Below are 26,096 nucleotides of genomic sequence, written 5' to 3' on the forward strand. Positions count from 1 at the left end.
ATGCACATGAACGTAAATTCTTTCCGTGTCCGTTCCATTTTTTTTGCAAACTGTATACGAAACCATTCATCTCAATGGGTCCGCAAAAAAAACTGAAGCTACTCCGTGTGCATTCCGTTTCCATATGTCTGTATTTCCGTTCCGCAAAAAAATAGAACATGTCCTATTATTGTCCACATTATGAACAAGCATAGTACTGTTCTATTAGGGGCCAGCTGTTCCATTCCGCAAAATACGGAATGCACACGGACGTCATTCATATATTTTGCTGATCGGTTTTTTGCGGACCGCAAAATTCATATGGTCGTGGTCATGAGGCCTTAGTTTGCTTTTCCCTAAAATTCCTAAGTCCTTTTTCATGTCAGTGTTTTACCATTTAGTATGTACAAGTGACTTGCATTATTCCTTCCCATGTGCACCTCTCTGCCCAAGGAGTGACATGGATTTATGTTTTTTCTCACTTTTTTTTGCAGGTTGATTTAGTATTTTGTTTTTCCCTACATTCGTGATTGAACGAATTGGTGATGACCTAGGGCATAGCTAAAGGGGGTGTAAAGGTAGCAGTGGCTACTGCACTACTACTTGCTACTGCAACTGCTGGTGCCTTCGCAAACAAATTGGCAGGGGTCCTGGGTGTCAAACCCCCACCAATCAGATACTTGTGACTAGTGTTGAGCAGATCGAAGTTCACCAAGTGGACTTCGATATGAATTTCAGGAAAAATTTGATTTGACGCGCAGCCACATTTCCTTGTGCTTCGTGGTAACGAATCGTATTTGAAAAATGTAAAAAAGAAAATCATACTTACCTCATCCATATGAGCTTGAGGAGGCTACCACGGCCATCTTGGTTGAAGATACCACACGAAATCTCGTCGCAGTGACATATGATGTCACCACGTTGGCCGAAGTGATGACGTCATCACGCGGCGCACAAGATTTCACGCTGGATCTTCAAGCAAGATGGCCGTGGCAGCCTCTTCACTATCAAATAAATGAGGTAAGTACAATTAGAAACATAGAATGTGTCGGCAGATAAGAACCATTTGGCCCATCTAGTCTGCCCAATATACTAAATACTATGGATAGCCCCTGGCCCTATCTTATATGAAGGAAGGCCTTATGCCTATCACATGCATGCTTAAACTCCTTCACTGTATCTGCAGGAAGGCTATTCCATGCATCCACTACTCTCTTAGTAAAGTAATACTTCCTGATATTACTTGTAAAACTTTGCCCCTCTAATTTAAAGCTATGTCCTCTTGTAGCAGTTTTTCTTCTTTTAAATATTCTCTCCTCTTTTACCTTGTTGATTCTCTTTATGTATTTAAAAGTTTCTATCATATCCCCTCTGTCTCGTCTTTCTTCCAAGCTATACATGTTAAGGTCCTTTAATCTTTCCTGATTACATTAAATTTTAGTTGCCAGATTTTTGACCATTCCTCTAGTTTTCCTAAATCATTTTCCATTTGGTGTATCCCTCCAGGAACATCAACCCTGTGAAAAAACTTTGTGTCATCAGCAAAAAGACACACCTTACCATCGAGGCCTTCTGCAATTTCGCTGATAAAGATATTAAACAATATGGGTCCCAGAACAGATCTCTGAGGTACCCCACTGGTAACAAGACCTTGGTCTGAATATACTCCATTGACTACAACCCTCTGTTGTCTGTCCCTCAGCCACCGCCTAATCCATTCAACAATATGGGAGTCCAAGCACAAAGACTGCAATTTATTGATAAGCCTTCTATGTGGGACAGTATCAAAAGCCTTACTAAAGTCCAGATAAGCGATGTCTACTGCACCTCCGCCATCTATTATTTTAGTCACCCAATCAAAAAAATCAATAAGATTAGTTTGACCTGACCTCCCTGAAGTAAACCCATGATGTTTTTCATCTTTCAATCCATGGGATTTTAGATGTTCCACAATCCTCTCCTTAAAGATGGTTTCCATTAATTTCCCCACTATTGATGTCAGGCTTACTGGCCTATAGTTGCCCGATTCCTCCCTACTACCTTTCTTGTGAATGGGCACAACATTTGCTAATTTCCAATCTTCTGGGACGACTCCTGTTGCCAGTGATTGGTTAAATAGATCTGTTAGTGGTTTTGCTAGTTCACTGCTGAGCTCTTTTAATAGCTTTGGGTGTCACAGGCCCCTGCGACTTATTTGTATTAATTTTAGACAGCTGACTTAGAACCTCTTCCTCTGTAAAGACACATGCATCAAAAGATTCATTAGTCTTCTTTCCTAACTGAGGTCCTTTTCCTTAATTTTCCTTTTGTAAAAACTGAACAGAAGTATTCATTGAGGCAGTCAGCTAGTTCTTTCTCTTCTTCCATATACCTTCCTTCTTTTGTTTTTAATTTGGTAATTCATTGTTTTAGTTTCCTTTATTCATTTATGTATCTGAAGAATGTCTTATCGCCTTTTTCCCCCGACTGAGCTAATTTCTCTTCTGCCTGTGCTTTAGAAGCTCTTATAACTTGTTTGGCCTCTCTCTGCCTAATCTTATAAATTTGCCTGCCATCCTCTTTTTTTTTTTTTTTTTATAATTCCTAAATGCTATCTTTTTTTTAAAATAATTTTGGCCACTTCTGCTGAGTACCACAGTGGTCTCTTCCTTTTTTTGCTTTTACTGACAAGCCTAATGCAATTTTCTGTTGCCTTCAATAGTGCCACTTTTAAGTAGTCCCATTTCTCCTGGACTCCAATGAAACTGTTCCAGTCTGATAGGGACTCGTATACCACTAATCTAATTTTAGAAAAGTCAGTTTTTCTAAAATCTTAAACTTTTGTTTTTGTGTGGTGTGACTCAGTCACTGTACTTATAGTAAACCACACTGACTGGTGATCACTAGATCCCAAGCTTTCCCCTACAGTAATATCAGATACCAAATTCCCATTTGTGAATACTAAATATAAAATGGCTCCTCAACTACTTGATGACGAGATAATCCCAGTAGGGAATTTAGAATATCTGTACTCCTGGCAGAACTAGCTATTTTGGTTTATTACAAACACTACAATGCTTTATTATGGATCCCAGATACCGTGATCATCAGTGAAAGCGGAATCTGAGGGATTCAATGATGGGGGGACAGCGCAATCACTGCATTCTGTAATTATATCCTCTATTTACAAAGAAATAGGCTTCGTGATGCAGTGATTGTCACAAAGCAATTTTTTTTTTAAATTTGGCGAAGCAGCTGAATAAAATTTTAGAGAACTTCACTCATGTCCCGATCCAGAGTATAGGTCATCAGTATATAAGTCTTGGATCCGATGAAAGCTGTAATGGCACCGGACGGGGTTAGAAGCAGAGTGTGCCTGGCGTGTATGCTGTACCTGCGCTCCCTGGATTTTGTGTGGCTGCCGTGGCCAACAACAGGTAGGAACTAGTGTTAGGGACCACTCATGAGGCGACCTTGACGCGGTGAGTGGCTTATTACGCTTTGGCCAAAATGTACACCAATGCCTCATTTAACATCCAGCTTAAAGGCAGGGCAGAGTGCTGGTTTGCAGAGTGCGATTGCATTTGTGTTTTTACGTTTGTATCTGTATTTCGCCATAGCAATGAGCACCTGCATACAGGTAGTGCGGGCTGAAACCCATCACATTTAAGTCTTGGAAAACCCCTTTAAATAACACCTCCGGTCATGTCAGCATATTATGCCTCTGTGTAATCTAAGTAATAAGTCAGGGTAGGGTCACTTGGGGTGGTAATGGTGCAGCAATTGCAGTATAGCTGTCACAAAAACAACATATCTGTAGAGGCAGTTTTACATAGTAGTAGTACATAAGGCCGAAAAAAGACATTTGTCCATTCTGTTCGGCCTGTCATCCTGCAAGTTGATCCAGAGGAAGGCACACTGGACATTCAAAACTGATGCCAGGCAGCACCCATAAAAATAATGCGTCCACAAAGGTCAGTCATTACACCGACTGGTAAAAAGAGGAGTGACGTATGTTTTCAGGAGGAATAACAGAGGAACGACACAATGCACATTTCTAAGAGAAGGTGCTCCAGAACCATTATTTCATGGAGAATGCAAGTATTTGCAAAAACAGACATGTCAGGAGAGCAGATTCCTCTTTAAGTTTCAAGGCATCTGAAGAAAGTTTTGCGCTTTCGACATTGTGTAGAACAATAGCCAAACTTTGCATTTTAAGCGCCACCCTGTGCATTATAAATCCCTGGATAAGCCAGTCTCATCGCCTGCGGCCTCCGGCTTCAGAAGCAGCTGCTGACTATTCTCCAGCCTCCGTGCTCCTCACAGCTGCCGCTTCCCACACAAAGACGGAGATTACCTGTGTTCACGCTCCATCGTCTATCCCCAGACAATAGCCTGATGCAGAACTCATGATATCGCTTTACACGTTACACGTATGTTATATTTACTGGCAAGGAAGGGATCTCCCAGGATATGAGCTGATTATCCAGGCAAACATGGATCTTACTCCTGCCTCGGCTTCTGCTGCGCACAGTGCTTGCTGCCCCTCTGGTTACTAAAGGAATTAAGGCTGAAAAAAGTACGTTTTTCGGGGACACAAAATTCAGTTTCCGCAGGAAAGTTCATGTCCCAGAATATCGTCCCGTCAGTTATGGGCTTTCTTCTCCTGCAGTTTGCTCGTAGATCCATCACAGAAATATAATAAAAAAAAAAAACACATTAACCATACTCAATGTAATACACATACTATATATCTGCTGCACATGCCTCATATTGAGCATAAGCCCCACCCATGAGGTTCTAAGCCACACCCAATCATCACTGATACATCATGCCTTATGCTCACCTCCCCTGCAGAAGAAATAAAATATGACATTCAGATGAATGGCTTTCCATGTAATAGAGGGACAGATCAAGTCCACCAGAGCTCGTTGGCAGTTTTCCACTGCCATCTCTAATATCCCTGCTTTAACACCTTAGATGCCAGGAACTGCGGAGTGTCAGAAGTTTTCAAAGAGAAAGGGTGCCCCCTGTATTAGATGTTTTTCGGGTGCTGATGGTAGCAAGGGGCCCAACTAAGAACGCCAGGTATTCCAGAGACATGGGCTAGTAGTTTGCCTGTTTTACACTGACAGTAGTGTTTTGAAATATTAAAGGGGTATTCTGGCGATTTCAAGTTATGTCTTATCCACAGGATAGAGGATAACTATTAGATCGATGGGGGGTAAAAAAGAACAAAGCAGCAGGTCAGGCATGCACACATATGCTCCATTCTTCTCTATGGGAATGCCAAAGATAGCCGAGTACTTAAAATTATCAGAATACCCCTTTAAGGCTACATTCGTATGGGACTAATCTCTGTGGATTTTCTGCCACGGATTTGCATGCAGCATATTTGCAATGTCCTACAGTAGTAAAGTATGAGGTTTTAAGAAATTACATTCACATGCTCCAGTGCCGGAGCCCTTCCAATGCAGCCAGCCCATCCTAGTTAGAGTCTAGGATTGGTTGCTGGAGGCCATTTTTAATCATTCCTGGAGAACCCCTTTAAGTAGGAAAAAAAAAATAATTAAGTTCAATAAAATTAAAATACAGAAAACTTAAAATACATTTTTATGAATTTTTATTTTTTTTAAAAGATATATATGAAAAAATAAATATTTAGTACCGCTGCATTTGTAGTATCTTGTAGAAAAAAAAGAGACACATTATTAAAGTCGATTCTTGCGTGGCATAGAAAAAAAAACAGAAAGCAATTCTGGAATTGTTTTTTCACAGTAAAAGCAAAATAAAATTGTATATATATATATAAAAAAAAGTTGAATACTATAGAATATATACACCAAAAAAACAAGCATATACAGCTTTGTTGACAAAAAAAATAAAAACAGCTCTTGAAATGCACTGATAAAAAAAGAAAAAATAATTACTCAAAGGTCCAAAAATAGACTGGTTCTTAAAGAGGCTTTCCCACCTATCCAGAAATAGAACCTGGTCTGTGGGAGTGTGACCACTGGGGGCGCTGTTTTTGCTTCTCTTCAGCAGCACCATAGATTTGAATGGAGCAGCAGCATTGTTTGTGTGACCACTGCTCCATCCACTTTGGGGAGTCAGAGACTCGTGATCGGTAGAGTTTCTAGTGGTCACATACGTATCACTTATTCCTCAGGATAGGTCATCGATATCAGGTCGAGGAAGGTCTGACACCCCGCACCCCCACAGGACCAGGGTAACTATACAGTAGACAGAGCCAAAGCAGAAGGCTCCACACACTGTGTAGTGGCTATGTCGGGGTACTGCAGCTCAGCTCCCTTTTACGTGAACAGAAGCTGAGCTGCAGTATGGCGGCACCAGAAACTACACAGTGGACTGTCCACTGTATAACTGCCTGGGGGTGCCAGGTGTCGGACCCCCACCAACCTGAGGCTATGTCGTCAATATCTGAGTCCAGGAAAACCCCTTTAAATAGCAGTGGAGATTGACTAGTGCGCTGTGTTAGGGCGGTCTTCTACCTTCTCATACAGCAGATACCGTAATCTTTCTGTGTCAGATTGATGATGAAGTATTCATTGCTTAATTTACTTTTCTAGTGAAACATTGAGTTATGGAGAGAAAACCTGCGATCTGCCTCCGTAGATTAATCGCGCCCTCGCGACCAGTGACTGTGCGATCATAGCTCCCCACATACAGTATATGATAGTCTAGCATAGTTAAACGGGTTTTCTGGGTGTTTATTATGCTCAGGATAGGTCATCAATATCAGATCGGTGGGGGTCTGACACCTGGTGCCCCTGCCGATCAGCTGTTTGAGAAGGCCACTCACCTCCTCAGCTTACAAAGCACAGCGCCTACATTGTATAGCTTGGTATTGCGCTGATATTCACTTAAATGGGACTGAGCTGCGCTTAGGCCATGTGACCAATAAACGTGACTTCAGTGGACTAGGAAGAGGCCACAGCACTGCAGCCTCTTCTACGGCTGATCGGCAGGGTACCCAGAGTCAGACCCCTGAAGATCTATCCTGAGGATAGGACATCAAAATCTAGAACAACCTCTTTAATTACCAAAAAATCTCTTCTATAGACCTAAAAGTAAATGATACAATGCTGGTGGTCTGAAATCACCTCTAGAGGGAGCTCTGGAGCTTACTGTTTATACATTGAATGCAATAATAACACAATATGCAGTAAGCAGGGGTGTAGCTAAAGGCTCATGGGCCCCGGTGCAAGAGTTCAGCTTGGGCCCCCCTTCCCTCAGTGCTTTGTGGCCATGGGCAGGGAATTTTTGACCTTACCCCTTCCCTCCAGCCAGAGGTGTAACTTGACCAGCATGCACTTTCTATAATACCGGTGTCTTCTTATGCACCGTAAGGGTCTTTTGGCCCCTCAGGCTCCTGGGCCCGGTAGCGACTGCTACCTCTGTACCCCCTATAGCTACGCCCCTGGCAGTAAGCTTTCTATTTTTCCATGTATATGTACTTTAAAGAAAATAAAATCCTCTGAAAAATTTCCACCAAAATTACCATATTCTGAAAACCATAAATTCTTAGTTTTTTCATCAACAGAACAGTTTGAGAGCTTGTTTTTTGCAGGAGGAGCTGTAGATTTCTGAGAGTAAATAAAACTTTTTGATCACTAGTTATTCAATATTTTTAGGGAGGTGCAGTCAAAAAAAATTGACTACTTTTGTTTTTAGTTCTATCTAGTTCTATATTTTAGTGGGGTTTTTTGTATTTTTCTTTATTTATTTATTTTACAGTATTTTTAGTCCCATTAGCAGACTTTTCTATGTGATCGTCTTATTGCTTATTCCATACTATGTAGTAGTACATATTTCAGTCTATGAGGTTTTCACTGCCTGCCTATTAAAAGGAAATTTGCCACCAGCAACCTCCCTAGCCAAGTGTTTTCATATGTAGCACTTCGCTGAGGAGCCAGAGCAGAGGGGGGGAGTGGTAGTGACCTTGATGATGATGTGTCACGGTGTACTCCCTCAGGCTGTCACTCTCTGGGGTTGGTGCAGTGAAGAAGGGTCGCCATATATATTCCCTCGGTGCACTCCCAGTCGCTGGGGATCCTGCCTGATGGTAGTTTGGGGTATACTTGATGTTAAATGTCCATGTGGGTGCAAGGCAGGGCTTGAAAGTGATGCAATGGCCACGTTTTGGTGTTAGGAGAGTCATTAACCAGGCCAGATTGAACTTAAAAGTCTTGGGTGCACCAAAAAGGAGTAGTAGTAGTAGTACATAGCCAATTATCTGTTCACAGTGTAAATTCTATTTTCCAGATGTCCAAGCATGAGCTAAGCAAGTAGTTGGAACCACTGGCCCTCGGGTTACTCATTTTCTTTTGCTACAGTCTAGAATACTGGCATCTCTGGCTAGCAACTGTAATCTGTCACAATGTCTGCAATTCTCACAATAATATGCAGTTTCAATAATATGACTGGTCAAATTGTACCTGAAGTGTGCAGGGTGTCTTAACTCATTATCCCTCCACTGCAGCAGTGCGTGAAGATGCTGTACGCTGATCACCTTGCTGACTAAAAGGTTGTAGCCCTTGAATCCACTAATCTTGTTTCCCTGATGTAGCATCAAAGTCTATAATACTATATGCTGGTTACCTTGCTGACTCTCACACTGTAGCCATGAAAATTCTCCAAAATCTTCTCTCTCTCTCTCTGATGTTAGTGGAGGACTACAAGAGCAATGGTGATACCCTCATTGCAACATAGACCCGATTTGCATATTAGGAAAAAGGTAACTTGGGAATGGAGCTTCGGATCAAGAAAAGAAAAATAGCGGTTTAATCAGGTGAAGCACAGCCATGCGTCTATGCAAACAGCTTGATATCAAGGTGGCTGTGGAGAGATTCCCTTTAAGTTCTGGTGTACAGTCCTGGCCAAAAGTTTTGAGAATGACACAAATATTAGTTTTCACAAAGTTTGCTGCTAAACTGCTTTTAGATCTTTGTTTCAGTTGTTTCTGTGATGTAGTGAAATATAATTACACGCACTTCATATGTTTCAAAGGCTTTTATCGACAATTACATGACATTTATGCAAAGAGTCAGTATTTGCAGTGTTGGCCCTTCTTTTTCAGGACCTCTGCAATTCGACTGGGCATGCTCTCAATCAACTTCTGGGCCAATTCTTGACCGATAGCAACCCATTCTTTCATAATAACTTCTTGGAGTTTGTCAGAATTAGTGGGTTTTTGTTTGTTCACCCGCCTCTTGAGGATTGACCACAAGTTCTCAATGGGATTAAGATCTAGGGAGTTTCCAGGCCATGGACCCAAAATGTCAACGTTTTGGTCCCCGAGCCACTTAGTTATCTCTTTTGCCTTATGGAACGGTGCTCCATCGTGCTGGAAAATGCATTGTTCTTCAACAAACTGTTGTTGGATTGTTTGAAGAAGTTGCTGTTGGAGGGTGTTTTGGTACCATTCTTTATTCATGGCTGTGTTTTGGGGCAAAATTGTGAGTGAGCCCACTCCCTTGGATGAGAAGCAACACCACGCATGAATGGTCTCAGGATGCTTTACTGTTGGCATGACACAGGACTGATGGTAGCGCTCACCTTTTCTTCTCCGGACAAGCCTTTTTCCTGATGACCCAAACAATCAGAAAGAGGCTTCATCGGAGAACATGACTTTGCCCCAGTCCTTAGCAGTCCATTCACCATATTTTCTGCAGAAGATCAATCTGTCCCTGATGGTTTTTTTTGGAGAGAAGTGGCTTCTTTGCTGCCCTTCTTGACACCAGGCCATCTTCCAAAAGTCTTCGCCTCACTGTGCGTGCAGATGCGCTCACACCTGCCTGCTGCCATTCCTGAGCAAGCTCTGCACCGGTGGCACTCCGATCCCGCAGCTGAATCCTCTTTAGGAGACGATCCTGACGCTTGCTGGACTTTCTTGGACGCCCTGAAGCCTTCTTAACAAGAATTTAACCTCTTTCCTTGAAGTTCTTGATGATCCTATAAATTGTTGATTGAGGTGCAATCTTAGTAGCCACAATATCCTCCTTACCTGTGAAGCCATTTTTATGCAACGCAATGATGGCTGCACGCGTTTCTTTGCAGGTCACCATGGTTAACAATGGAAGAACAATGATTTCAAGCATCACCCTCCTTTTAACAGGTCAAGTCTGCCATTTTAACCCAATCAGCCTGACATAATGATCTCCAGCCTTGTGCTCGTCAACATTCTCACCTGAGTGAACAAGACGATTACTGAAATGATCTCAGCAGGTCCTTTAATGACAGCAATGAAATGCAGTGGAAAGTTTTTTGGGGGGATTAAGTTAATTTTCATGGCAAAGAAGGACTATGCAATTCATCTGATCACTCTTCATAACATTCTGGAGTATATGCAAATTGCTATTATAAAAACTTAAGCAGCAACTTTTCCAATTTCCAATATTTATGTAATTCTCAAAACTTTTGGCCATGACTGTACAAGGGCTCAGGCTGTCATACTAACCAATCAGAACCTTGCAATTTCGCTGCAGGGGCTCTAATCGGAGGACAGAGGGAGCCCCCTCTCAGATGCCATGGTCGATATTGACCTTGGTTACTACACAAACGTGTGTAGTTCTAGTGCGACAGCTAGTAACACAGGTAATTGGTGGTAATCAGACACCCGACGATCTGATTTTGACGACGTATCCTAAGGAAAGGACATCAGTAAGTCCTGGAAAATACCTTCAACATAGAGACAATTTAAACAATAGGTTATTTTCTGATAAAACATTCCCTATAAGAGAAGCCCAATACATAAGACAATATAAAATATTGGCGGAACTATAGATCCAAGATAAATAAGATAAATCCACATTGCTTAATATGTGGTCAGGAGGCAGCAATCGAATTTCACTCTGAGGATTTCTTACAGTTCAAGGCTAATATAATTGTCATTACTGCTGTTTGTAGGAATTTATTTTTGTGACAGATTTATTGCATTTTGGATTGAAAATGAATCATGGATGGCCTTTGAAGTGTTTATAGTCAATGTGACATTTTATTCCTTGTCTGTCAGAAAGATACTTATTTGCAGTTACAAAATAACACTTCTAAATGCAAACCTATAAATTAGTAATGTTGTGTCAGAATTATACAGCCATTTTTCTACAGTAGGCAGATGCTCTACGCCTGCGCAGCATGGTGGCCTCAACAACTAAGTGGGGGCTCATCATAGATGGTTACCCAGCAGGACCCCGACTAGTGTGTCAATTTCTCTTAAGGTATGGTCACATCTGCACATCTAATCCTTTATCTGTGATGGACATAATAAAGGACAACATGCGTTTGTCTAAAACGCATAGCATGTGAATTTGCACCAACGTGACCAAATTGATTTTATTAGGACGCTGTGCTGGATTCTTCTCACAACTAGTCTATTCCGGCAGAGGAACAGGCTACCAGATTTCACTATATCCGGCATAGCTGGATACCGCCATTCACTTCTGGACCCCACTAATTAAAATGGGATCTAGCGGGGATCCCATTGACTATAATGGGATCCAGCGGGGATCCTGCCGTTCACGACAGACTTTATTGACTATAATGGGATCTAGCTGGGATCCAACTGATACCAGGTTTTGGCCGGACAAAAACTGCTGCATGCCCCGGTTTTTGTGCAGCCAAAACCTGGCACTCATACTAGAAACTGACCGGATCCCCGCCAGATCCCATTATAGTCAGTGGGGTCTGGTGGTGAACAACAGTATCCAACTATGCCATATATGATGAAATCTGGTAGTCTGTTCCTCTGCCGAAACAGACTACCAGATCAGGTAGTGCAAATGTGCGGCATTAGTGCCATAGTCCCAGGTGTTGAGTGGTTTGTTCACCAGTATTTGTTGGCATTTCTTTGCTTCACCAGTCTGTCCCCAGTGTCCAGTGGTTTGTTAGTTCAGACCATTCCTGGTGCTTAACGTAGAGCAGGGGTGGACATATAGCTTGTTCATCTGCACAGGGGTTGGGGGTCTGCTTTGGCCAGAGGCTCCTTCCTTCTCCATGGGTTCATAGATTACACAGACACTGCATCATTCCAGTCAGACAATTACATTGACCACCAGGGATAAAATTATTAGCCCCTTTACTGCCCTAGACCACAAGAGATGTTATCATTAGATCCTTCACTGCTCTAGACCACTGGGGATGTTATTAGTAGCATCTTCACTGCCTTAGACCACTAGAGGTATCCCAGAGCCCTTTACTTCCCTACAGCACAAAGGATGTTATTACTTGCGTCTTCACTGCCCTAGACCACCAGGGATGTTATTAGACCCTTCACTGCTCTAGACCACTGGGGATGTTATTAGTAGCCTCTTCACTGCCTTAGACCACTAGAGGTATCACTGACCCCTTTACTTCACTACAGCACAAGGGATGTTATTACTTGCGTCTTCACTGCCCTAGACCACCAGGGATGTTATTATTAGACCCTTCACTGCTCTAGACCACTGGGGATGTTATTAGTAGCCTCTTCACTGCCTTAGACCACTAGAGGTATCACTGACCCCTTTACTTCCCTACAGCACTAGGGATGTTATTACTTGCCTCTTCACTGCCCTAGACCACCAGGGATGCTATTATTAGACCCTTTACTGCTCTAGACAACTGGGGATGTTATTAGTAGCCACTTCACTGCCTTAGACCACTAGAGGTATCACTGACCCCTTTACTTCACTACAGCACAAGGGATGTTATTACTTGCTTCTTCACTGTCCTAGACTATCAGCGATGTTATTATTAGACCCTTCACTGCTCTAGACCACTGGGGATGTTGTTAGTAGCCTCTCCACTGCCTTAGACCTCTAGAGATATCATTGACCCCTTCACTGCCCTAGACCACTGTGGATGTTATTAGTAGCCTCTTCACTGCTCTACACCACTGGGGATGTTATTACTAGCTCTTACACTGCCCTAGACAACCAAAGATGTTATCATTTGCCACATTCACTGCCTTAGCCCACCAGAAATGTTATCATTAACCTGTTTACCTGACTAGCCGATACTGCTCTTAACCACTTTACTGTCCAGAACCACCCGACTGTCTCTGGTCTACAGTGGTTACTTGGTATAGTCCATTAATGAGGGCATATTCATCCCTGAAGTCTAGTTATTTGTTTTCCCAGGCATCCATTGGTGTCCAGTAAACAGCAGTAAATTTTTATAGGCCAGTGACTCATTTTGGCCTAATTTTGTTTTGCTCCGATTGTCCAGTATCCTTCTGGTGACGGGCACCCAGTGAAATCCCCTTTGTCTACTGGTTTATTGTGTCCTGTCTTTGTTTTGTATCTACAAATTACAGGTTCCAGAGAAATAACATAATGAGGTGATTTTCCTTGTCATTTGATGTAAGACTAATGTTGTGTGTAGGTTTAATTAGAGAAGAAGGAAAGCTTCCGTTAAATCATTGCATCGTGAGTTGCGGTATTTTATTAATATTGCTTTGTGCATGTTGACGGATACTACACAGGGCTTGGCTATATATTATGCACACAGCATTAGATAGATTGCAGCACACAGAATATTACATATCCATCAAGGTAAAATTGGGTTATGTAGAACATGTAGAATGGTGTGATGGGAATTCAACAGAGACCAGATGGCATTATTTATCAGGAGCCCCGTGTCTCAGAACAGAGTGACAGAATGGATTGTGGCGGGCTTCTATTGTAAAAAGCACATAAAGAAATATGGAGCTGGAAGCTGGATCGGATTTGTATTGGACCACAGGCGTGGAGCTGTGTCGGGGCACCAGATATTTCATTTGTACAGATAATATAAATCATAGTATTCAGTCTATCGCTTCTCATTTCTGCACGTACAGATGTAGCAGAGCTGAAATTGCTATTGTACATCTTGATAAATCATTGAGATTGAGCCTATTGTAAAGCATAAGGCCCGGGCTACATGGCAACGTGATGATCTGAATGGCTCATTGCAACAAGCAACATGCCACGATGTGTTGGATTTTTGGTGGCAATTTGCGCACAACTTTGCCTTCTTGGATCACAATGTAAGCTGCATGAGACTGCGACTTGACTGCAACTTTTCAGCGATTTGGCTGTGTTTTTACAGCCATATCACAGCTGTAAGGTTCTGACTACAGACACAGCCAAAGAACCTAGCGTAGTAGTGGAGCCATACAACATAATGGAAGTGATTGGAGTCACAACCTCAACCCAAAAATGGAAGAAAACCCATCAGTGCTAGATTTTTTGAGATTCTGGGGTTACAACTTGTTGTGTTGTAATCCCATTCACTTCTGTTGGTCGCTTGTGTAGCCCAGGCCAAAAAAAGTTGTGTGACAAGTTGTGGAATAACCCAGAGGACTACTGCAAAGGGTTAACTAAGGCTAAAAGAGTTAATTTAATGTTACTATGTGAAATGTCATTTATTGTTAAAGTACTTAATTATGTATGACTTATGTACACCTAATAGCAATGTATAGGCAACAAACGGTTAATATGGTCAGACAGGTTAGGTTACCAGGGTGATGCACCAGGGCTGCCCCTTAGTTAGTTAGGGAGTCTAATCTGAACTGAGCTACAGGAAGGATATGTGTATGAGAGTTCCTTCAGAACTAGGCCAGAGCTCAGAGAACCTTCACCTTTAAGACTACAGCTGTCAGAGAGGATACCTTATCAACAGAGTAGCCCTTAGAGAAGGAGATCAGACATCTTAGAAGGTCCAGAACCCACAATTCCTGCAATACTAGACACAACCCAAGAAAAAAAGTGACTGTCACGGAAGGGAGGGAATAGTGCAGCCCTGAATTTTACCCGCACCTCTATCCCTACCTAGTTGCACGACCCGTCCTGACGGCATACAACTTGGCGGCGGTCACTAGCTTATATACGTGCAGAGGCCTAAAGTAGATAAGAGGAAAACCGTGAACAGAGTCAGAAAGCAAAAGGTCAAAGCCAGGAGGTCACACAGGTACATAGGGAAAAACATGACAACAAGGTCAATACAATCCAAAGTCAGAAGCCAAGAGGTCATGTCAAATCTAGGGAGGTCACAAGGTCGAGGTGAAAAACAGTACACAATATGATGAAATGCTGATGAGGGTAGTAAGACCAATCACAGGCCACCTGTGGCCAGCGGGCTGCCTGTTTAAATAGCCCCTACAGGTGAGTCACGTGACTCTCATTGCACATCACACAGCTGAGCGCCGATTCATTCCCATCAGCGCTCAGATCCCCTGTAGCTCGTTGTCTAGGGGATAAGGAGCCGGCCATGTTAAGGAGGCGTGCGCGGCCAGGTCCTCCCCGCACCCTGGTCACCACGGAGATGAGGACGCCAACCGCTTCTTCGCTCCCCTACCTGCGTGGGGTGCCGACACTGTTGTTTATGTCAAATTAGCTCACAATGCATCCTGTGTTTAGCTATATCCTGCTGTGCTACTATGGCCAAGCAGTAAGTAGCCTGTTTTATTATCAGATCAGTATGCCCCTTAAAGAGTTTAACCAGAGATTGCAACCTCAAGGAACTAGATTTAAAGGTCAGTGTCTGCTGTCTCTACTATTCAGGGGAAAGAGAACTCTGTCATTGACTTTCTTCTGATCCATAACGCTAATATCCTCTGGGTTATGCTGTCTGGCATAGAGCTCCTACATGACAAGGCAGGGTTGGGTCAAGCTCTCTTGGTCCCCAAGTCAAGGGTTTCAGAATGTGTTCTACAACCAGGCTCGGACTGGCCCACAGGGGTACAGGGGAATCCCCCGGTGGGCCCCTGAGCAAAGTGGGCCCCTAGTCTCCCACCCCCTGTACAAATGGTATATAACACAGTAGACTTACTGTATTTCATACATATATTCAATGTACAGCACCTCAACCAGCCTATGTTCATATAAAAAAGAGCAAGTGTTGTGAGCGGTCAGGCTCTTGGCCCTGAGACCATTGAGGGGGACATCAGTGACATGCAGACAGTAGCGGATGATGATGTAGATGATCTAACTTGGGAGTCGGGTGAAGAAGGGGCTTCATCATCATCATCATGGAAAGAGTGTGGCAGCTTGTGCGTGAGGCAGTGGCTGAGCCAGCAAGGTGGTAGCGTGCCCGTGAGTCAGTAGGGTGGCAGTAGTGGGAGGTCGGGAGCCAAACATGCCCGGGGTAGAACACCCGCTTTTACCTGCCAGGAAAGTAGTGGTGCAGGGGTTCACAAAGGCAGCGGTAGCAGGCACTCAGCATGCAGTGTTGGCGGGAAAATGCCATACTAAGCGGTGTGGCAATTTTTCGGTAAGTTGCTGGAGGAGATGAACATAATGATTTGCCGAATTTGTGGGCAAAAGGCGAAGTGTAGCTAGAGTCAGGCTCGGACTGGCCCACAGGGGTACAGGGGAATCCCCCGGTGGGCCCCTGAGCAGAGTGGGCCCCTAGTCTCCCACCCCCTGCACAAATGGCACATAACACAGTAGACTTACTGGATTTCATACATATATTCAATGTACAGCACCTCAACCAGCCTATGTTCATATAAAAAACTTGTTAGATTATTTATTATATTTGAATGTATCTGTATGGTGGGCCCCCAAAATAAATTTTACTGGTGGGCCCTAGGTACCCCAGTCCGATACTGTCTACAACCCTTGGTCTATGAAGATCTGCATAATATGGTAGCTGTTGTTTGAACAGTTATTCATTTTGTACCACAAACTCCCTCCCATCTCCTTCCCGACCAGTTCTTACTCCCAATTTCACTCCATCCCATTTACAAGTGCAGTTATCTCAATGCAGGACTGGTTGGCCACTCAACCATATAATTGTAGTAGGGTTCAAATGCCCCTGCCTCTCTTCTCCCAGTGACAAACTGTTGACACAAAGTCCAATTAGTACAAAGGCAGATTCAAACTGTTCTCCTGTTGTACCAAAAACCTTCGAATTCAGCATGTCTGTTTTGATGTGGTAGTCCCAGGCAGCAGTCCAGCTGTCAAGCCTAGTCTGGAGGTTGTACCAGTTGGTTTATTTTATGATAACACTGGAAGAGCTCTATAACGGCCCCCCAATCCTGTAGGATTCTGGCTGATATCCCAAATCATTTTCTCTGAGAATCTGATATAAAATACTGTATGTAAGTGGTATAACAGACTTTACTTACCAAATACCCGATTTTACCAGTTTATATGTGTTATTTTTAATGAAAGGGTACCATGAAAAAAATACCATATCACAAAGGGAATCATGGCAGTAAGTGGTCAGTTTCCCTGCAGCGACACCACAGGGGAAGCAAAGGATTACACAATATCCATTTCAAATCAATGGGTTATCTGTTTAATGCAGGACTGGGCAGGTCCTCCAGGGAAAAGAGGCGCTCTTTATAACTGCTCTCCACTTTGTGAACAGGGGACACCCTCTATTAATTCAGAATCCCCTAACATATAACAATTGCTTTCCTAAAATAGACATACCCTTTAAAAGGGTTGTCTGGGTTCAGAGCTGAACCCCAACATATGCCCTTTTTCATCCAGGCTTCCCCTCTAACAAATGCTCCAATGCTCTCTCCTTTTTTTGTTTAGATTTTTACACTGCTAGGCGGTGGCTTCCACCTAGCAGTGTTCCCGGTGACGTCACCGGCACTGATGGGCGGGCTTTAGCGCTGCCCCAGCCATTTTACAGGCTAGGGCATTGCTAAAGCCTGTCCATTAGTGCCGTTGACGTCACCGGGCTCACTGCTAGGCAGATGTTTACCCATGGAGAGCCTGGTATGTCACTGGATCTCTAGAAAAAGCCCTTGCGCTGCGTGATACAGCACAAGGTGAAGGAGACCATCAGAGCTCCAAATTTGCTATCATGTCTATTTTAAAATATCCTTTATAATAAGCTCTGTCCCCTGTCATTTCTTTACTTGAATGCATTTCTTAGCTCAAGGTCAGGTGGCAACTAACTGTCCTTAGGGAGAGAGCACCTTAATCAGTGTGAGGAGACCTATAGGCCAAACATGCTCCTCTGGAATTCTGGGAGGGAAGGAATGCAAAAGAGCTCTTAACAAGCTCGGCCTCTGATGCCACCAGATGTAAGGCAGCTATCCTATAAGTCAATGTTCAGCTCTTAAATTAAGCCTTGAGACATGACTTGGATATTAAATAAGCCAGCATCTCATCTGCAGACAGCTGTGATAAGAGCTCATTTGCATCCCTATCCTCTCAGAATTCCAGAGGAGCATGTATGGCCCATAAGTCTCCTCACACTGATTAAGGTGCTCTCTCCCTAAGAAGAGTTAGTTCCCCCCTGACCAGGACACAGGCCTCTCACCCAGTTAAGCCAGTACTCTCTGCTCTGCACTGATGAGGGGCAATCACCCCGAAACAGCTGTCTGCAGATGAGGTGCTGGCTTATTTAATATCCAATTCATGTCTCAAGGCTTATTTTAAGAGCTGAACACTGACTTATAGGATAGCTGCCTTACATCTGGTGGCATTAGAGGCAGAGCTTGTTAAGAGCTCATTTGCACCCCTTCTCTCTTAGATCAAGGTGAAATGTAATTTTAGGAATAACTCATTTAGTCTTTTTTTTACTTCTTCCATTCATTAGCTTGTAAGTACAAAATTGAAGTGGTCTTTCATTATATGGAGAAATTGGTTATGCTGGGAGTTTGCTATTGCAATCTGAAGTATGTTCTTATGTATTTTAGCACATTTTCAGTTGTCTTAACATTTACGTAGATAGCATTATTACAGCATGGCAGGGACAGCAATGGAAGAAATTATAAAAGACCTGTTATATATTAGTACAGTTAAAAAAAAATTGAGTCTATCAAGTTCATAGGGAAGGAAGAGGGAGGAGGGGAAGGGTGAGAAGCAAACTTTGCAACATTGTTTCTACCTATTGACACAGAGAAGGGCAATTTTTTTTTTTACAATGGGGTCATTTATCAAACTGGTGTAAAGTAGAACTGGCTTAGTTGTCCATAGCAACCAATCAGATTCCACCTTTAATTTTTTTTATAGCTCCTTTGGGAAATGAAAGGTGGAATCTGATTGGTTGCTATGGGCAACTAAGCCAGTTCTACTTTACACCAGTTTGATAAATCTCACCCAATGTTTTTAGTAAGGTCACATGATTCACCATTTCCAGCCACTGTTGTGAGAATAAAGCTGCACCAATGCGTGAAGGGTCACGATGTTGTGCTCACAGTCAAATAGAGATATTATTAACGAACAAAAAAATCCCGCAGGAGGTTACCACGCTATTTTTAATGAACAGAAATATTTAAATGGTCTCTTGGACCTAAAGCGTGTGTCTGCAACCTCTCTGATGATATAACTTAAACTAAATCTTATAATAAATCTTTATTGAAATCCTTAGATTACACAAATGTATGTTATACACTTAGGGACAAACATTTAAAACTATCAGGTCTGGGTAGATTCCAAGGTGAATGAATCTGCTGCTGATGCGTGTTTCACATGTGCATTCATGTCCTCCCCGGGGGAAGGGGGAAGGAGCCGCACTCTGATACTTTAATGATTAGTTATATGTCTGAATCTACCCTACCTGTCTAAAAGCTATAGACCTGCTTCCCTACATGTTTCGCCAAGCTATTCGGCTTCTTCAGGGGAAAACAGCACAGGTACGAAACATGTAGCTTGGCGAAACATGTAGGGAAGCAGGTCTATAGCTTTTAGACAGGTAGGGTAGATTCAGACATATAACTAATCATTAAAGTATCAGAGTGCGGCTCCTTCCCCCGGGGAGGACATGAATGCACATGTGAAACACGCATCAGCAGCAGATTCATTCACCTTGAAATCTACCCAGACCTGATAGTTTTAAATGTTTGTCCCTAAGTGTATAACATACATTTGTGTAATCTAAGGATTTCAATAAAGATTTATTATAAGATTTAGTTTAAGTTATATCATCAGAGAGGTTGCAGACACACGCTTTAGGTCCAAGAGACCATTTAAATATTTCTCTTCACAGTCAAATAGAATCACCCCTTCTACACAAGTTAAAAGTACAGTATAAAAAGCAAAACTGGGCACTCACTGACAATGGAGAGAAATTAAGAGCATAATTTATTTGATACTGAACAAATAGGGTACAATAGATAGCAGCAGTCCTGTACACCTCGGAGGAGGGTCTCTAAAGTGCAAAAATCATTAGCAGCATGTAATACTCCCATAAAACCAATAAAGTCAATAACTTGATAGATATAGAATAAAATCGATTGCTACTTGGAGCAATTCGAAAATCTGTGCAAAGTAAATCAACAGAAGATCACTGGGGACCAAAAGCTAATGACAAGTTTTCTGAGCAGGTTTGAAACCCCCAAAAATAATGACGCCTTTCAAAAATATTTAACTATAGTTTTTCTAGTGAAAATATGTTTTAAAGGGAGCCTGTAGCTAGGAAATTCTCTGATAAACCAGGCACCATGCCTTGTAGGGATAGCTCAGCTGAATGTAAGGATGCACTTCACTTACCAATCCGTTGCTTCATTCTGGAGAAAAAGTACTATGAATCTATATGCAGTTAAGTGCACAGAGGGCGGCCCAAGCCACTCTGTGCTCCCTTGCTCCTCCTGCTTCCCCTGCCAGCCCCTTCCTGTCCTTGATTGACATGGCTAGGTTCCTGCATAGATTTTTCACCTGGCAAAGTAGACCAGCAAAAGTGAAAGCTATCATTACATATTCAGCTGATCTAGCCTTACAAGGTTCTGTGCCTGGTTTAACAGTGAATTCCCTGCTGACAGGCTCCCTTTTTTTACATTTTTGATTTTGTGAACTATTGAAATGCTATTGGTGACATAAAACTAAAATCAAAGCCAATTCATAGATAAAAATAACAAATATATTTCTTCTTTTTCAGCGCTTCTATATGCAACCATTTTTGGTAATGTGACAACTATCTTCCAGCAAATGTACGCCAACACGAACCGATACCACGAGATGCTTAACAGTGTGAGAGACTTTCTTAAACTTTACCAAGTGCCCAAGGGTCTGAGTGAGCGAGTCATGGATTATATTGTGTCCACCTGGTCTATGTCCCGAGGCATTGATACTGAAAAGGTAAGAATATTTTTTCCAGAGGTCTTTCCACTATATAACTACCATAAGGATGAACATTTTATTTTTACGATATATAAGATAGGGTGTACTGACTAATATTTCTCTCCAGTGGCATACATACATATGAGCAGGTCCTTAGAGCCAAGGTTATGCCAAGTCCTTCATTATGGAGTTGGGTTTTTCTATCCATACCAGAAGGGACTGGTGGTTTGTTTCTCCTCCATGTGCTTTCCAAGACCCTTGGGGCAATGTCTCACCACTTTTGACTACAATGTAGTTCTGCTTGCAGAGTTCTCACTGTCCAATAGAAATAGGGATACAACCATCCAAGGCTGTTCCCTTCCAAGCCAAGCGCCTGAAAGCAACCACATTGACCATCTCAGTGGTGTGTAGGCTTCTCCTTCTTCCCTTTTCTGGATCCAGTATAGCATTGTCCCAGTTTCACATGGCCATAATTTGGCCCAATTTAAGGTTCGCCCAAGCATCCAGACATTCTGTGGTTCCTCTAACCCAAACTAAGATCACCAAAGGGTTGTATGGCAAACTAAGTTGGGGTCTGGGGTCTATAGAACCACATTTAGGGCCATGTGAAAGTGGACTTAAAGGAAATGTTTCACCAAAACATTTTTCTGCCTTATAGCGACAAAAATCCTTTTTTCCAATCTGTTTTTATTTTCTGATGGCAGATTTTTTTATTTCCTGAATATGATTATGAAGAAGGCTATCTTGCCTGAGCTGTTCCTAACAGCCTTTAGAGAACTACTTTACAGCAGCCACCATGGGCCATAGACACAATAGACAGGAGCTGACCTCACTGACTTCTATGGGAGTGTTTTCTAGGCATGCTCCATGACCTGTGCAGAGGTCAGGAGGGAGAAGAAAAGGTTTGATATCATCTATTGTAAATGGTGGACTATCTATACATAGTTGATATATGTCATTCTAATCTTTCCTGTAATCATAAGCAGATAACTGCAGTAAAGTGATCTGTACAGAACAAGAAGCGGCACCTGGTATAAGGTGTAGTGGCCAGTGTGAAAACCGCAGGATTTTATGTTGTTGTTTTTTATATAGATTGACATGGAAAATTAAAAATAACATCATCAAAATTCTGTAAAAACATGTTTAACCTAAAAATGTGATTTAAACAATAGGTCATTTTCTGAAGATTAATTCTAGTGATGAGCAAAGTATTTAAAAATTCAATATGGCTGCTTCCCCGAATTTTACAAAAGAATCCACTTTGTGACTAATTACTTTGTCAAAAAGCGCATTTCTTTGTAAGTAGTGGGCGCTTCCTGTCATTGCACCCCTAAGATGCTGTGTTCATATATGATTGCAGCATCTGATATTAATAACAGAGTTTAAGATAAAACAAAAAAAAATACCTGATCCATTTGCTCGTGAAATGACGGCATCACGTCGGCCGGCGTGGTGGCATCATACGCCACCGCGCACAGGATTTCGGCCGAGATCTTCAAGCAAGATGGTGGTGGGCGGCCGATTATGAGCAAATTGATCAGGTAATTATAATTTTTTTTTGTTTTTTACACTATTTCAAGTTAAATCGCTACCTCGAAGCACGAGGAAATTTGGCTTTGCGGCGAATCGAATTTATCCTGAAATTAAGATTGAAGTCCACTTTGTGGACTTTGATTCGCTCATCACTAATTAATTCGGAAGCCAAATTACTAAGATTTTCCAAACTATTGAGAATTTTTCAAGTCAAAATGCATTAAAAAACAATAATTCCAGAGTCTTAACCTGATGCTGATCAGAAATTTGGAATCGAAAACATTTCTAAGAAATTTTTGTTTTGTATTATTTTTGAAGGAGGGCAGAGCAGTGGAAGTGTTAGGGCATGGAATGCTTTTACTCGTAATGCTTTAGCAAAAGCTAAAGAGAGTTTTCTGGGAAAACACATATCTTTAGGATAGGTCAGTGTGTGGTTGATGAGGGTTGTCGGTTTGGAACTTCCATTGATCAGTGGAACGAAGGCAGTTGGGCCTCAGTACCAGACACAGCCACATGTACAGATAAGCCACTGTCCCTTAGGACACACATTTATGCCCATCAACGGAGATGGATAAGACATCAATGTATATTCCAGAAAACCCCTTTAAAATTTATTTTCCCCCCAAAACAATCCAATGGAGACTCCATTATTCTCCTGTCCATTGCTTTTCCATCCACGACTATGACACACCATGTCATGTCCATCTCTTGAGTGAGCAGAGGAAGTTTTTAGCATGCTGGTGAATGAACTGCTCATGAAAACACTTCTTCATAGCCAAGAAGCTTGGTGGTGCAAAGATATCTCCATCATTAGACCCTGCGTAGGTAGTTCTATGGAGGTAGCAAAGCTCTGAGCAGAATCTGAATTTTTAGTTTTTACCTGGGGTTATGTCTAAAAGAAATTCCACTGTTATATAAATCAGAAATTCCTATATTTTCATGATTTATCGTCAAAAGAACCACCAAAAATGTATCCTAAATATATTCCTGAGCCCGATATTTTGATAGCGTACAGTTTTCCTTTGCTTAGGGAGAGTACTATTGTAGGTGTTAGATGTCGGCATGAGTTCTTTCTCTGTTATGTTTCATAGTCTACCCCAGTAGGTCAGAATAAACCTTGGGGAGGGCACCGAGAACATATCTTCATTTCTTACGATGACTGTTCCTTTGTTCTAACTGAAGTTGACACAACAGAAAAAGCACAGAAGAAGAAATTTTTTCTTTTTAGGAGGAGGAAAGTTACATGACACTTTGCAAAAATACAACAAAGCCGACCCATTTCCTTTAATATTAGCAATTCAAGGAGCTGTGTTTCTCAAGACATTTTTTGAAAGTGGAGTTCAGAATTTCTACATTGGGTGAAATCTGAATTCTTCTCTCTGTTCTGCGCAGTGGCATACGTGACATATAAGTGTGGACCACTGCATCACAGAACAGAAAAATGAGGCTGTCAGAATGAAGTAGAATCTGGCCTTTATGGAGGCTGCCTTGCAGCTATAAGGGTAGTACAACAGTCAGGATCCTTGGCGCATGGATCCAATAAAGGGGCCTGCAAAAAGGTCAGATAATGACTGTGCCCCAATAATTACTGTGCAAAAATAGGGCCCATTTACTTTGTGTAGGTGAAACTGCACAAGCCGTAATGAGTCTTCTGTTTCCACATTCTTCAGGGTCCCTGTGGGTCCCGCTGATCTAAGGACCATTGTGTATGGTAAGGGGGCAGGGGCAGACTGGGAACTTAAAGTGACCCTGGAAAAAATACTAAAAGTGGCCCCGTTTTGTAGTTGAGCCAATAATACCATATTGTGGCACATTATACCTCCCCAACAGAGCCTAATACCACAGTTCATCACAAAATAGTGCCGCTAGTAGCACAAAATACATCCCTAAAAACTTCCACTGGCCGGCCGTGAGAAGGGCTCATTGGCCCACTAAGAAATTTCCCTGTAAGGTCTATGGCCAATCCGCCCCTGTAAGGGGGATAACATAATCTTCATACTAGAAATGTATTATGTAGCCCTTCATAAAAAGTAAACTATGAGGTCCAAATGGAGGATGTACGGAGTACAGACCAAAAGACCATAGAGTCCATGTACTACTGGAGATCTGTTATAGGTTACACTCCTTGTAATGGGATCCATGTAAGACTGCTTTGTGAATCTTGTCCATGAGGGCCAAGGGGGCGGCAATTTTTTTGTTTTCTATCTGGTATTTTTGTAACTGTATCCTGTAGCAGGATTGATAAATTAGATTTTTCTTGTGTATTGGGATAGGCCGCAGATGTTGGCAGCAGCTACTTATACCTAGTATTGAGCAGAAATATTATTTCTATTGAACATATTTTTGCAGATGGTTGTATTATCAGTAACGGAAGCGTTTTTGCTAAACCCTGCCGGGTGTGAAAGTAGCCTTACAGTATGGCTGAATTGCACAACAAATGCGCAGTCTCAAAAAGCACGCTTATCTATACAGGCAAAAGAGGAAGACAGTAAAACAAACTCCCTATGGTCAAATAATTTTCAATTTTTTTCTAGGGGTACCATCATTCTTGTTCAGGCCAGTTTTAATAGTGTGTTTTTAACAATTATTCTTGCGTACCACTATTAAAAAGCAATGTCCGATTTTCATTAATTGATTTTCAGTAAATTTTTATTTATTACATTTGTCCAGTACAACAGAGCACTCAGTTGCCATAATGGATGTCATGGATTTCTATGCCCATGCCTTGTTAAACTTGCATTGGAGATGCAGAGAAATCCTTAAAAACGTTAAAACTGAGACCTCCCCCAGGTCCCAATACCGTCTAACTAGGGAACCCAAAGTCTAAAATGGGGTTGTCCATAGTGATGAGTGTCAGGGGCAATATTCGAATTCACGATATTTCGCGACTATTTTGTAGAATATTCGTCATATATTCGCGAATTCGAGATTATATTCTTGATTGCGAAAATCAGCAATGTAATTAATATTAGTGTTACAACTGAGATAAGTATTAACCTCAAATCTTTTATGATTTGCCGTAGACTCAAAAGTCCTGTCCACTTTCATATGGTTACAACAAATGCATCTGCCATGTCCACACTTAGGCCTCTTTCACACGGGCGTCATGTTTTTTGCCCGGATAAGAGCCGGGTGCGTTGCGGGAAAATGCGCAATTTTTCCGCGCAAGTGCAAAACATTGTCATGCGTTTTGCACTCGCGTTAGAAAAATCGCGCATGTTTGGTACCCAAACCCGAACTTCTTCACAGAAGTTCGGGCTTGGGATTGATGTTCTGAAGATTGTATTATTTGCCCTTATAACATGGTTATAAGGGAAAATAATAGCATTCTGACTACAGAATACATAGTATAATAGTGCTGGAAGGGTTAAAAAAATAAAAAAGTTAACTCACCTTATCCTCTTGTTCGCGTAGTTCGTTCCCGGTCTGTTCTTTGCTAGCTGTGGGCTTGGGCTAAAGGACCTTTGATGACGTCAGATCACATGCTCCAATCACATGGTCCATCACCGTGGTGATGGAGCATGTGATCTGACGTCATCAAAGGTCCTTTAGCCCAAGCCCACAGCTAGCAAAGAACAGACCGGGAACGAACTACGCGAA

General features: G+C 42.2%; 1 protein-coding gene across 1 annotated transcript in view; it reads left to right on the plus strand.

Annotated features, from left to right (window-relative positions):
- The window catches only part of KCNH1 (potassium voltage-gated channel subfamily H member 1), a 386,448-nt gene that overhangs the window by 191,618 nt on the left and 168,734 nt on the right, over window positions 1–26,096 (plus strand). The window contains exon 8 of the mRNA XM_044286155.1: window positions 20,782–20,981. Within this exon, the coding sequence (XP_044142090.1) occupies window positions 20,782–20,981 (200 nt within the window). The remainder of the gene's footprint in view (window positions 1–20,781; window positions 20,982–26,096) is intronic.

This window comes from Bufo gargarizans, chromosome 3, assembly GCF_014858855.1.
Source record: "Bufo gargarizans isolate SCDJY-AF-19 chromosome 3, ASM1485885v1, whole genome shotgun sequence".
Classification (NCBI taxonomy): Eukaryota; Metazoa; Chordata; class Amphibia; order Anura; family Bufonidae; genus Bufo; species Bufo gargarizans.